The sequence below is a fragment of the Rana temporaria genome, chromosome 2, assembly GCF_905171775.1.
Source record: "Rana temporaria chromosome 2, aRanTem1.1, whole genome shotgun sequence".
Classification (NCBI taxonomy): domain Eukaryota; kingdom Metazoa; phylum Chordata; class Amphibia; order Anura; family Ranidae; genus Rana; species Rana temporaria.
The window spans coordinates 420,613,870-420,628,670 of NC_053490.1; the positions used below are offsets into that span (position 1 = coordinate 420,613,870).

Here is a 14,801-nt window from a genome sequence, read left to right on the forward strand (position 1 = left end):
TTCCGACGGTCGCATCCATCGCGTCACGATTTTCCGAAAGAAGCCGAACGTCGGTGCGCAGGCGCAGTATAGAGCCGCACCGACGTTCGGCTTCTTTCGGCTACGAGTGACGCGACGGATGCGACCGTCGGAAGCCTCTCGGAAGGCTGTCACTCAAGAAGGAACGCCCGCTCCCGAAGACCATACCCGGAAGCGACGGAAGAAGATGCAGCTCGAAAACGGGTAAGTACTGCACCTATTTTAATACAAATAGCCGATTCCCCTAGACCGAACGAGCAGGAATCTAGGGGAAGAAAAAAAAAAAATTTAGAAATGGGTGAACTCCCGCTTTAAATCTGACCAAACAAGATTCTAATAGGCATCCCGGGTATGACATTTTTTTAAAAACAAAATTATAAATTATAATATAATGAATAATTATAAATAATTATAACAAATAATAATATAATTATAATAAAAATTATTCAATAATGTAATCAAATCAAAATCACTGAAATTTGCTCAGTTGCAGAATTGTTGCTGTCATTATTTTTTTTTTTATGATGAATTTCCCCACAAATCGCTATCGCACAATTCTGCAAGTGATTATAATTTATTATCGCTGTTTTTTAGCTGATCTAAAACCATTTTTGACATAAAGGGACACTTTTGGTTGCTATGGAGTATCTACAGTTTGCAGGGAGAAAGAAACGTTTTTATTATATAAAATGACATGCATGACACAGGACAGACCACTAGGGACAAGGGGGGTGTGTTTTTTTTACATACAGTACTGTAATCTATAAGATTACAGTATACTGTATGTATAGTGTTTGTTTACTTTTTTGAATTTGGCGTCACACGGAGGCACTGTGTGAATCGAGCAAGGTCCTGCTCGCTCACACAGCGCGGTGGCATCGCTGGATCCAGGGACAAGGTAAGTAAAACTCCCTGTACATCCAGCGAGGCGAGCCCGAGTCTGACTCGGGGTTACCGATCCTAGCCCAAAAATCTCACCCCGAGTCAGACTCGGGAACACCGCCCAGGAGGTTAAACAAAGCTAATTCTAATGAGTTACATTTGCCCCGAACAGAAAAATTACATTGGTTGTCATTTTATTACTTCACTTTTTTTGATCATTTATTCCGGTTATGCTTTTGTTTACTTACATTTAAAGTGAACCATTTCATTCATAATTTATGCAGCACTTTACATATTGTACATTCATATGAGCCCCTGCCCTCAAGGAACTTGCAATCTAAAGTCCCTACTTCACATGCATACACACTATGGCCAATTTAGACAAGAGCCAACTAACCTACTAGCATGTCTTTGGAGCATGGACAGAAACCAGAGTACCCAAGGGAAATGTAACAAGTGCAGGGAGGACATGCAAACTTCATCCAGGTAGTGTCTGGCTTTGGATTCCAATTGAGGACCCTAGTGCCGCACGGCAGAAGTTCCAACTGATAAATTAAAACTAATGGATGCTTCAATAAAAATTGGATGCTGGGGTAGGTGCTCAGCACATGAATAGGCATGCTGACATGGTTTCAAACATGCCCTGTCTGGCTGTTGCCAGGTCTATAGGTCTGAGCAGTAGTGTATTTAGGTTTTAGGCCTGACTTAACTCATGCACCCCCTAATTTAAATATGACCCACCCCTTCCTGTCAAGGTCACACCCCTTTCTGTTTAAGACCAGCCCTGAAATTTTCAAATGGAGACACTAGTACTGAGGGCCTGGGGGGGGGGTTGGGGTTGGGGGGCGCAGTGGATTCCCATAATTTGCATAGATTTCCTCTCACTTCCTGTTTGGCTATGGGGCAGTAAGTGAAGAGAAATCTCTGCAATGGGACAGGTATGGTAAAAAATAAACTGACAGGGGCTATAACGCTCCCTTACTCTATCCAAAATTAAAAAAAAAAGTGTTGCCTATAGTTCTAATTTAAGCACACATTTCTGATAATTAGATGGAGAAGACTAAGAAGATATAACCATGCCAATGGTGCATCAAAAAACATATAGCACAGTGAGGAAGGTTTGTGGTCCAGGGTGATAGGACAGTCAAAATTGGAAGCAGTGCCCCCCCCTTTCGGAATGCCGGCCGCCCGCATACCGGAAGCAGTGCAGCCACTTTACGGGGCCACTAGACTAATTTAACTCTTAGCCCAGTCCGCCCCATAAGACTGCCGCTACACTAACAGTGTAGCACAAGCCGGCGGGGACTCTTTCCGCGCTACCCCCCGCAAAGTGCTGCTCTAGGCCTGGGCCTTGTTGGCCTAGGCCAGGAAACGGCGTTGGGTCAGAGCATGATTGCCAGCTAATTGCCCAAAAGAAGAAATCAACCTGCTAGTTTAGAAAACCTGTACTGATAGATATTGTGATAAGCAGTGCCATTTGTCAATGTCTGTACTTCTTCTTCGCACTTCCCAGAATCTGCGACAGCAGTCAGATAGCACAGACAAGCGTAATTGCTTTTGAAAGTTTATATGTACATTAAAGGCAAGATTAGTGTTTCTGCCTATGTTTATCTGTCAAAAAAAGACTATTCGGTTATCATGCCCACATGTCCAGTCACCCTCTTATATTCATGATTATAAGGTGTAAGTAACCGTCACACAAGCCTGATTACTTTTCAATATCTTACCTGATAAGCAGCAAATTTTGGAATAATATTCTTATCAGTTAAGTGAGGTCTGACGAGATTAAACATAATTCCAACTGCCCAAAGTGCAGTAAGCGTAGTAACCGCGAGCACCACACTTATATAAATTGTAGCCGATTCTCCTCGTGACTGCAAAAAATATATATATTACAGAAGTCATTCTTCTGGAGTTATTTGCACAATGGTGACACAAATAAGCAACAATTAGTGACCTATGTCCATAGCTGAATTTAGAAAATGTATTTTTTTAAGCACAATAAAAGCTAAATACAAAACATTTGCATTATTTAAAATTTACACACTACTTAGGTATTTGCAACTTTATTCTACATACAGGTAAAGGACAAAACAGTGAAGGAGATTTACTAAAACTGGAGTACTCAGAATCTGAAGCAGCTGTGCATGGTAGCCAATCACCTTCTAACTTCAGCTTGTTCAGTTAGCTTTGTCAATAAACCTGGATGCTGATTGATTTCTATGCAGAGCTGCACCACATTTTGAATGCTCCAGTTTTAGTATATCCCATCCAAAATGCTAATTATAATGGTCTGGAGTTTACTCTATACTCGGTTGTGAAACATTTCAGGTTTTAGTTTGCTAAAATCAAATCAGAGAATGGTGAATTCTTATTGTTTGCTGTGAGTTACAGCAGGTTTTCTTACTGAATATTTCTGTTTAATACAAAAGATAAAAAAAGGATAAATGTTAAAGATAGAGACAACAGATGACTTTGATATTGATCAGATTTTTAGATGACTGAGATGCTTATGCCGCACACACACGATCGGAGTATACGATGGTCTAAAATCCGATGGATTTTTTCATCGGAATTCCGTTCAAGCTGTCTTGCATACACACTGCCAGACTATTCCGACAATTCCGACCGTCCAAAACGCGGTGATGTAAAACACTACGACAAGCCGAGAAAATGAAGTTCAATGCTTCCGAGCATGCGTCAACTTGATTCTGAGCATGCGTGGATTTTTCTCAGACGGAGTTCCACACAGATTTTTTTACTTTGATGGAAAAAAGTCACATGGGGCCCACACATGATCAGAATTTCCAATGAAACAAGTCCATCAGACTTTTTTCATCGGAAAATCCGATCGTGTGTACACGGCATTAGGGTTCTTTCACAAAAAAGCTGCTTTAAATTTTTCCAGATCTAAAACTGATGTTTTGGAGGTAACCCATCTGCCCATAGAGCTATCACTGGTCCACCATGTTCTCCAGACACAAACTGAATGGGCACCCATATCAAAAATCTGACATCTGTCCCATTTAGGTCTGATTTAGCATAGGATCCGCTCAGGGATCTGTGGTTGAACGGAGCAAAGGGGCTCCACATGAAAGAATCCTTACACTCCTGGGCACCTGATGACTACACCTCTATAGGGAATGTGGCCTGCTCTTCTTAGAGCAACTGGAAATTCTGAAGACATCCCTGGACTTCTTGAGCAGTCTGATAAGCTCTTAAAGAGGTTGTAAACCCTCGTGTTTTTTTCACCATAATGCATCCATTGGCTCCCTATGCTGTCAATCAAATTCAATGAAGTGGGTGCCGGGGGGCTGGGGCCGGGTCCTACGTTCAGCATCTATGGCCTCGGGAGTGCGCCCGCAAGGTAACCCCCTGGGAGAGCGCCTCTCCTAGGGGGTTATACGATGCGGGGAGGAGCCAAGAGAGCCACAGAGGGACCCCAGAAGTCAAGGATTGGGGCCACTCTGTGAAAAACTAACTGCACACTGGAGGTAAGTATGATATGTTTTTTTAGTTTTAAAAAAAAGCTTGAAACTTTACAATCACTTTAAACTTTTTTACTAATGTTTACGAAACATATAGTAAACAATATACGTGTAAGCAGTGAAAACAATAGAAAAATTGCATAAAGACAAAAACTAACATACATCTACTTAGGCAGTCCTATAGAAAGTATAGTAACATGTAGGGCTGTCCAGAATAGGGTAAGGTTACATAGTTGCATATACTACATGTCTAGCACTGGTTGTACTGGTCAAAACAGTAACTAAAAAGACTCCACTTTAGTGAGGATTGCTCTGAACCAGTCTCCCAATAGTTTAATTATTGCAGGAGAGCCTAAGTTAAGAAAAAAAGGGGGGTATGGAGGGAAAGAATAGGGGAAATGAGAGGGGGAGGGTGTTCACCCTCCTTGGCCAACACTGAGCCTGAGGCTCCGTACAGACAAGCGGACTGTCCGCTGAAAAAGTTTTCAGCGGACATATCCGCTCAGAGATTTCGGTCTGATGGTTGTACACACCATCAAACCGAAATCCACGCGGACAGACAACGCGGTGACGTGGCCACGACGATGACGCGGCGGCGTGCGCGACCCTGGAAGGTCAATGCTTCCACGCATGCGTCGAATCACTTCGACGCATGCGAGGGATGGCGGCCGATCGGACATGTCCGGTGAGTCTGTACAGACGACCGAACATGTCCGACGGACAGGCTTCCAGCGGACATGTTTCTTAGCATGCTAAGAAACATTTGTCCGGTCGGCCGTACACACGACCGAACATGTCTGCTGAAACTGGTCAGCGGACCAGTTTCAGCAGACATGTTCGGTCGTGTGTACGAGGCCTCAGAGTCTCTATGGGGTTGATTTAGTAGCACTGGAGAGTGCAAAATCTGGTACAGCTCTGCATAGTAACCAAACAGCTTCCATTTCTTTTGTCAAAGCTTAATTGAACAAGCTGAAGTTAGAAGCTGATTAGATACCATGTACAGGTGCACTAGATTTTACCCTCTGTAGTTTTAGTAAATCGACCCCTATATAGCTTATTTAAGTTAAGGAAATGGGTATTCCTCTCCTCTCAGAGCATAGTGCAACAACATGGGTGACAACTGCAGACCTCGAGACCACTGAGCACTTCACCGGGCAAAGACAGAAATCTCACTATAATTTCAGCTTGCGTAGATTTGTTGGAATTCTGTGGTGCAAGAATAGGCTTTCTAGTGGAACCATATTTTATGTGTTTTCTCCTCTATACCTTTAAAACACGTGTCCATTTATCTTCAATCTAATGAAACCAAAGTGACAAAGAGGGCAACGTGGAAGATTTCCATAGTGAAAGATATAGGAGCAGGCTGCATAAACTAAAAGGGCCTGATCCACAGCCAGCGGGTTTAACTTAAATATTCGGATTTAAGTTACACCGCCGGAAAATTTCGACCTAAGTGCCCGATCCACAAAGCACTTACCTAGAAATTTTCTGCGGTGTAACTTAAATCCGTCCGGCGCAAGGCGTTCCTAATTTAATGGGGCGAGTCCCATTTAAATTAGGCGCGCTCCCGCGCCGGACGTACTGCGCATGCTCCCGACATCATTTTCCCGACGTGCTTTGCGCGGTTTTACGTTGCGCCGGGTTTTGAGAATCGCGACGGGCGTAAAAAAAAAATACGAGTTGTGGCGAAAAAAAAAAAAAGGACAGCGACGCGGGATAGAAGGGTCTACTTTTACAAGGTCTAAACAGTTTAGGCCTTGTAAAAGCAGCCCTAATATTGCGACGGCAAACTAATACTTACAGAGAAAAAATTAAGCGTAAAAGCTTTGTGGATCTCCGTAAGTGCTAATTTGCATACCCGAAGCGGCTGCGGTACTGCATCCTAAGATCCGACAGTGTAAGTCCCTTACACATGTCGGATCTTCTGCCTATCTATGTGAAACTGATTCTGTGGATCAGTTCCATAGATAGAAACAGGGATACGACGGCGTATCAGTAGATACGCCGGCGTATCCCTTTTGAGGATCAGGCCCTAAATGTCTAACAACAGACCAGTCAGTCAGTAAACTTCTGTACTACGGAATGTATTTGCTTCCAAAATGTTTGGAGCATTGGGCAAGACCAGAAGATGTGTATCATGTCACCCATGCCCATTCCACAGCGTATCTGGCACAGAAGGGTATATATGGTGGAGCACGTCTGGAGTGCGGTACCACTGCGTAACTGTTATAGCCAATTTCCTGATATTTACTGCAAATAGAAGATTTGTGGAAGATGGTTAACATTTTGGTCTGTTCTTCTAGCATCAATTTGAGTTGGAGACCTCTTGGGATCCCATTGGGTTAAGAATTTCAGCAGTGCATGGGGGGACTTCATGAGCAGAAGTTTATAGGTGAGAGATTGGACATGATTAGTGGGGACTTCATTTTGGCATTACCTTCTGAATGCTGTCAGGAGGCAAACAGAGATGACGTAGGTAAGGATTTAAAGAAACAGGACAACTGAAGCAAATGAAACCAGCCCAGGTAGTAGAACGGCTGTATCTGTGACAGCTGGTGGACATCCTACCAGTTTGATTGTTGGATGTAATGTAGTGCAGAGTGCATATCCTGTTGATCCAATGGAGAGAAACTTGTACCCTGTAAGCCCGGGACAAATTTGGCTTTGCCTAGGATTGGTCAAAGAGGTAATGGGAAGGGGCCATATGTAGTGAAGGCTTTTGTATAAAGTTTCTAGGTTGGAACTATAGTCAAATAGTTGAGTAAGATATGGAAGGCAGTGAAGGGAACTACAGCAGAAGTGTTAGGGGTGTGAGAGAAGTGTGTTGTTCCATGGCCATCCATTGCCTAGTGTGTAAGTGTCTGCTCCATTCTATGGCCCTAGAAAGATGTGTCACTAATTGGTAAAGTTTCACATAAGGTAAAGCCATACCACCATCTGGCCTCGTACACACGACCAAGAATCTCGTCGTAAATGAAATGTTGTTTTCCTTGACGAGGTTCTTGTCGAGAATCTTGTCAAGCTTTCTTTGCATACACACTGTCAAGACAAAATCTCGTCGTTCTCAAACGCGGTGACGTACAACACGTACAACGGCACTATAAAGGGGAAGTTCGTTTCCACTGGCACAACCCTTGGGGCTGCTTTTGCTAATCTCATGTTACTGCGTGTTAAGTAAAAGTTAGGTAAGAGACGATTCGCGCTTTTCAGTCTGTTACAGCGTGACGAATGTGCTATCTCCATTACGAATGCTACTTTTACCGAAGGTGTGCTCCTGTCTCACACTTTATTCTGAGCATGCGCGGGTTTCTAAGCATACACACAAACGTGTTTCTCGTCGTAAACCAGCCTGGCGAGAAACACGACGAGGAAATTGAGACTCCCGGCGAGAAAAAAGAGAACATGTTCTCTTTTTTACTCGTCGAGATCCACAACATTCTCGACGAAAAACATACACACGGCCGTTTTCCTCGGCAAAAAAGCTCTGCCAGCATTTTTCTTGATGGATGTTGTCGAGGAAAACGGTTTTGTGTACGAGGCCTCTGTCTTTCGTAGCGCAGTTTGAGGACTGCATGTTTAATTCAGGCTGGCTTATTGGCCTATACAAACTTATTCCAGGTGGAGCGGATACAACATTTTTTAATGTTTGTTAGGATATATTTTTTGGGAGTGCAATGATTATTTTAAAGGGCTAGACTGGGCATAAATATGTCGAACATTTAATCCAATACTGTTAAATATTGGATAAGCAGTGCTGAGATGGTGAAGCTAGAAGTTTACTATGCTCAGTAGCAAGTAGTAGTAGCAACTGTTGGGTAGATAAATACCTTTTTATACCAGTCTAAAATTTATAGAACGGGTCTTCTTTGATTTGCATCAGATTTAGAAGCCATTCACTTACCTATAATTAGGGTTGTCCAGATACCGATACTAGTATCGGTATCGGGACCGATACCGAGTATTTGCGGGAGTACTCGTACTCGCGCAAATGCTCCCGATACCTAAATAGAATACTTTTTTTGTATTTATCAACATGTTCTATGAAAATTCTTTGAGTTTTTTACTACTGCGTGACAAGCAAATAAAACATTTTTATTCATTTTTACTCATTTTTATTCTTTTATAATGTCTTGAGTTAGAGTTCTTCATAATTCTAAAGAAAATATCCTTAGTCTGTATTGTGGTTTGAAAACTGTCACATGACATTTAAAAAAAGTATCGGTATTCGGTATCGGCGACTACATGAAAAAAAGTATCGGTACTTGTACTCGGTCCTAAAAAAGTGGTATCGGGACAACCCTACCTATAATGCAGCTTTACTAACTAAAGACTTCAATGAAACCCATGATGCCACAAACACCCTCGTTTTTTTAGCCTTAAAAGATCAGCCAGTAAATTACTCACTTCACCAATTATGTAAGTTCCATTACTCCAAAGAACAACTTGCAAAAACATAAGAAAAGGCCTTAGCAGTGCGAACTGAAAGGTACCAAACTTCAAGATAAATAAGGTAATCCTGTAAGAAAGGGAAATAAAGACAGACTTGCATTTATTATTTTTTGTTCTTTTTTTTTTTTTTTGATTCATAAGGCTAGCATACAAATACATTTAAAATTTTTGTACAATTGATACATTTCGAAGGTCTGCTTCTATTTTATTTTTGAGTAAGAAAACAAACAGAAAAGGAAAGGTAGAAAGAACAATAATACAACAAAACTTTTATAAATAGAGTATACCCAGGTATGGTTACATTGGGGTTGATTTACTAAAACTGGAGAGTGCAAAATCTGGTGCAGCTCTGCACAGAAAACAATCAACTTCCATTTTTTTTATTTGCTACTCTGCAGAGCTGCACCAGATCTTGTACCCTCCAGCTTTAGTAAATCAACCCCGTAGTTACGTCCAGGTTGAAAAAGTCCATCCACTTCAACCAATAGAAAACATAAAAATAAACAGAATAAATTAATAGAAAACCTCCATATGCAGAATCCTATACCCACAGTTGATCCTGAGGAAGACAAAATACACTCCTATATAAAAACATGGTCAAATTTGCTCCACCGGGGGAAAAGTTAATTACTTCCTAAAAAGAGAGGTCTCAGCATGAATACCCTTTACAAGATAATTTAGAGTTGCTTACTGAGGATACGGCAAATGTATTAAATAACTTCCTCAACTCAGTGTATACAAAGGAAAATGGTAAAGTTCAAGTCCATAATGGGCACAGTAACCCAAAACAACCCCAATGGTGCCGCTCTAAACTGATATAGTCCAGAAACATTTATACAAAATAAACGAGAATAAAGCACCTGGACCAGGTGGCTGACATCCACATGTCCTCAAAGAGTTAGCTCTGTTATTTCTAATGCTGGCCATACACTCCACAAAAAATCGTCCGAACGAATTTTCGAAAAACGAACGTTCGGTCGTGAGCACAAACGATAGTGCCGTCATGTAATGACCGATAAATTGTTCAGTGGACATAAATTTAAAAAAATTGGTTAGTTTTTTTTACATATACCTAGTGCAGAAAATTTGGACGGGAAACACATTAACCTTCCGATTTATCGTTCGTTCGGCAGTACATTTCGAAATGTGTCCTTCGTTGTCTGAGCTGTCTGACCGACCACATTTCGGCCATATTTTCGTATAGTGTATGGCCAGCATAAGTCATTGTTTCTCATTTTTAGAGACTCTTAAATTATTGACTCTGTAGCATTAGATTGGCTCAGGACCGATGTGGTACCTATATTTAAAAGGGGTTAAAAATCTTTACCTAATATCTACAGACCAGTTTAAGTTTAAATTTATCATTGGGAAGATACTTTAACCACTTCAGCCCAGGAAGGATTTACCCCCTTCCTGACCATGGCACTTTTTGCGATACGACACTGCGTCGCTTTAACTGACAATTGCTCGGACGTGCCACGTTGCACCCAAACAAAATTGATGTCCTTTTTTCCCCACAAATAGAGTTTTCTGTTGGTGTTATTTGATCACCTCTTCGGTTTTTATTTTTGCACTATAAACAAAAAAAGAGCGACAATTTTGAAAAAAAACAACAATATTTTTAACTTTTTGATATAATAAATATACCCAAAAATATATATATTTTTTTCCTCAGTTTAGGCCGATACGTATTCTTCTACATAATTTTGGTAGAAAAATTGCAATAAGTGTATATTGATTGGTTTGTGCAAACGTTATAGCGTCTACAAAATAGGGGAAAGATTTATGGCATTATTATTATAATTTTTTTTTATTAGTAATAGTGGTGAGCTGCGATTTTTATCATTACTGTGACATTACGGTGGACACATCGTACAATTTTGACACTATTTTGTAACCATTGTCATTTATACAGCAATCAGTGCTATAAAAATGCACTGATTACTGTGTAAATGACACTGGCAGGAAAGGGGTTAAACACTAGGGGGCGATCAAGGGGTTAAGTGTGTCCTAGGGAGTGATTCTAACTGTAAGGGGGAAGGTCTCACAAAAACATGACAGAGATCACTGCTCCCGATGACAGGGAGCAGTAAAACCCTGCCATGTTGCTAGGCAGAACAGGGAAATGCCTTGTTTACATAGACATCTCCTCGTTCTGCCTCTCCGTGCCACGATCGCGGGACACCAATGGACATAGAGTCCACGGCTCCCGCGTGTATGCATGGTAGTGACTTCATTGCGGCTCCGGGCAATCACATAACCAGGGCTCGTGAAGCTGGAAGAAAGACAGGGGGAACATGTCAGCCCTCTCAGCAGGGACGTAACAGCACAGGAGGGCTTTGTTCCAAGGTGAGTATTTTCATAATGTGCTAGTATGCGATGCATGCTAGCACATTATGCCATTGCCTTGCAGGTTTACAACCGCTTTAACAAATGTAGTTTGTTTTATTTGATGTTAAAATCATTATCATTTTGCATCTTATTTTTGATCACCAATAGTTAAGCATAATATATACTTCAAATCTTGCTTTAACTCTTTTTCAGCTTAGAAGTGGCTAACTTTTTCAGACGATAAGCCAATTTTTTTATTTTTCATACAGCATATAGTTTCATATAATGGACACAAAAATTAACTAATGAATCCCTGCCCCAAGACCAATACTTTCTGAAAGCACATAAAATATAGCAAAAAATCAATATCCTTCATTTTGTACATCCCATTATGTGTCTGCAAATGTTTATTAAAACAATATTTTCAATCAAAAATATGATTATTACCCCAAAACAGAATTTTATTAGCAAAATTGCCTCTGTAATAAAAGGTAAAGTAATGTTCTGGTGTATTGGGTTAGTGTTAGCATATAAAAAATATAACATAACAGTGCACTACAATGCACGGTAGTGTGTTATCATGCGTTATGATGCATTTTATTACAGGTGTGTTGGCATGTACGTAGGGTGACCACATTTCCAAACTACCATTCAGGGACACCCTCCCTTCCCAAAAATCAGCTTGTGCTGTAACGAATCACAGCACAGTGGTTGGACACAAGAGGCAGGATTTATGATTTCTCCAATCCCAAGCAGGGGGTGGGATTGTGCTCCTCCAGGCATTCCCGGCCAGTACAAGTACTGTCAGTGAGTAAACGGTGATGTGGCGGCATTTTTTGGGGGCATCAGATTGGCCCGGGGGGGTGGCTGTGTCAGTTTTATTCCGGGACACTGTATTGTCCTGGAATGTATGTGCCCGGGGCAGACATGCAAAATGCGGGACTGTCCCGGGCAATCCGGGACACGTGGTCACCCTACATGTACGTTGGGGTGCCAATAGAAATGAATGGTACATAATTACAAATCCATGTTACTGCACCTCAAGTGAGTGAATAGACCCTAAAACTCATGATTGTTTCAGTATACCTGCACTTTCAAAGGGAAAAAGATTTATACAGTAAAATGCATGTATGTAAACATGCTAGCTGCAATAATGTGGCTTCTGATGTACGAGGCTGCAAAAAATGCATAAAAAATAACACATTACAAGATTCACTTAAAAAAACCCTATTAAAAATGCATTTAGGAACAGAAGGCTGAAGAGGCTACATGTTTATCTCACCTGTTAATATCTTTCCGTGGAAAGCATACACAACAACAGCAAAGTGGGCCTGTGTTGAGTTGAAGTTTTTGTAACCCAAACTTATTGAGGAATTCTTTTCTGCCACCACATTCACTCACCAGCATAAGTTGAAACTTGTGTATAACAACAGCGAGAAACCTTTAATAAGAGAGAATAACAAAGTGTTGGGGTGCCATAACTATTTAAAAGAAATGTAACATTTATTAAAAAATAGAAAGAATTTGGTAGGTACCTATCATCTACCTTGTGGACACAAGAAGGTGAAGACTCTGAAGCCCTGTACACACGCTCGGTTTTCCCAATGGTAAACAGTCTGCCGGGAAAACTGAGGGGAAGGCCTCGTACACACGACCGAGGAACTCATCGTAAATGAAACATCGTTTTCCTCGACGAGTTCCTTGTCAGGCTTGTCGAGAATCTTGACAAGCTTTCTTTGCGTACACACTGTCAAGACAAAATCTCGTCGTTCTCAAACGCGGTGACGTACAACACGTACAACGGCACTATAAAGGGGCGGTTTGGTTCCACTGGTGCCACCCTTGGGGCTGCTTTTGCTAATCTCATGTTACTGTGTGTTAAGTAAAAGTTTGGTGAGAGACGATTCGCGCTTTTCAGTCTGTTACAGCGTGACAAATGTGCTATCTCCATTACGAACGCTACTTTTACCGAAGGTGCGCTCCCGTCTCATACTTTATTCTAAGCATGCACACGAACGTGTTTCTCTTCGTAAATCAGCACGACGAGAAACACGACGAGGAAATTGAGACTCCCGACGAGGAAAAAGAGAACTTGTTCTCTTTTTTTCTCGTCGAGTTCCACGGCAGTTTTCTCGACGAAAAACATACACACGACCGTTTTCCTCAGCAAAAAAGCTCTGCCACCAAGTTTCTTGATGGATTCTGTCGAGGAAAACGATCATGTGTAGGAGGCCGAAGGCCGAAAACCCGGCAGGAAAACTGCCATGAGAGCTTTGGCTGGGAATCCCAGCCGTGCGTATCGCAGTGCTTCTCATAGGAAAGTATTAGTAAATCTGGCGGGAAAAGAGAGCAGGTTCTCTGTTTTCCCACCGGGTTTACCGGCTGTTTTCCTGTTGGGAAAACTGCGAGGAAGCATACACACGCCCGGTTTTCCTGGCCAAAATCTCTCTTGGCAGTTTTCCTGGCAGGCAAACCGGTCTTGTTTACGGGGCTTTAGAATCAGGCCTCGTACACACGACCGAGTTTCTTGGCAAAAACCAGCAAGAAACTTGCTGGGAGATATTTTTTTGCCGAGGAAACCGGTCGTGTGTACATTTTCGTCAAGGAAACTGTTGAGAAACTCGATGAGCCAAAAAGAGAGCATGTTCTTTATTTCCTTGACGGAATTGAAGAAAATTGGCTTGTCGAGTTCCTCGACAGCCTAAAGCCTCGTACACACGACCGAGAAACTCGACGGGCGAAACACATAGTTTTCCTCGTCGAGTTCCTTGTCAGGCTGTCAAGGAACTCGACAAGCCAATTTTCTCCATTCCCGTCAAGGAAATAGAGAACATGCTCTATTTTTGGCTCATCGAGTTTCTCGACAGTTTCCTCAACGAAAATGTACACACGACCGGTTTCCTCGGCAAAAAAATATCTCCCAGCAAGTTTCTTGCTGGTTTTTGAAGAGAAACTCTGTCGTGTGTACGAGGCCTGACAAGGAACTTGACGAGGAAAACGATGCGTTTCGCCCGTCGAGTTTCTCGGTCGTGTGTACGAGGCTTCATAAGGCAATCGCAAGTCCTAGAGGCAGACAATGGGAATAACACACAGAGTAGATATAATGGGCATACATATAAGCATGTGTACAGTATTGCGTGGACATGTCGGGGAACAAAAGTTGCTACTTAAATGTATGAGGTATTGTAGAAATTGACATTATAAATAAGACCAAAAAAAAAGTGTCAGCGACAGTAATAAAGATGTCTTTGCTCTCCCTATCCCTTCACGCCATTCAGGCCAGAACTGGCATTCTGGCAACTTTGGCAACCATCAGATGAGTTAAATACTTGCTCCCCCCCTAGCCACTGTGGTTCATCATTAGGATGGTATAATAAGAGATAATGTCAAAAATGTGTTAGGCCCCGTACACAGGGCCGAGGAACTCGACGTGCCAAACACATCGAGTTCCTCGGCCAGTTCAGCACTGAAGCCGCCGAGGAGCTCGGCGGGGCGAGAGCTCCCATAGAACAACGAGGAAATAGAGAACATGTTCTCTATTTCCTCGTCGAGCTCCTCGTCGGCTTCCTCGGCCGAAAGTGTACACACGACCAGTTTCCTCGGCAGAATTCAGCCAGAAACTCGGTCGGAAGC

General features: G+C 42.0%; 1 protein-coding gene across 1 annotated transcript in view; it reads right to left on the reverse strand.

Moving 5' to 3' along the window:
- LOC120927498 (organic solute transporter subunit alpha-like) overlaps positions 1–14,801 on the reverse strand; it is a 62,880-nt gene that overhangs the window by 23,655 nt on the left and 24,424 nt on the right. The window contains exons 4-6 of the mRNA XM_040338209.1: positions 12,451–12,609; positions 8,793–8,904; positions 2,628–2,774 (exon numbers count right to left, since the gene is read on the reverse strand). Coding sequence (XP_040194143.1) covers positions 2,628–2,774; positions 8,793–8,904; positions 12,451–12,609 — 418 coding nt within the window. The remainder of the gene's footprint in view (positions 1–2,627; positions 2,775–8,792; positions 8,905–12,450; positions 12,610–14,801) is intronic.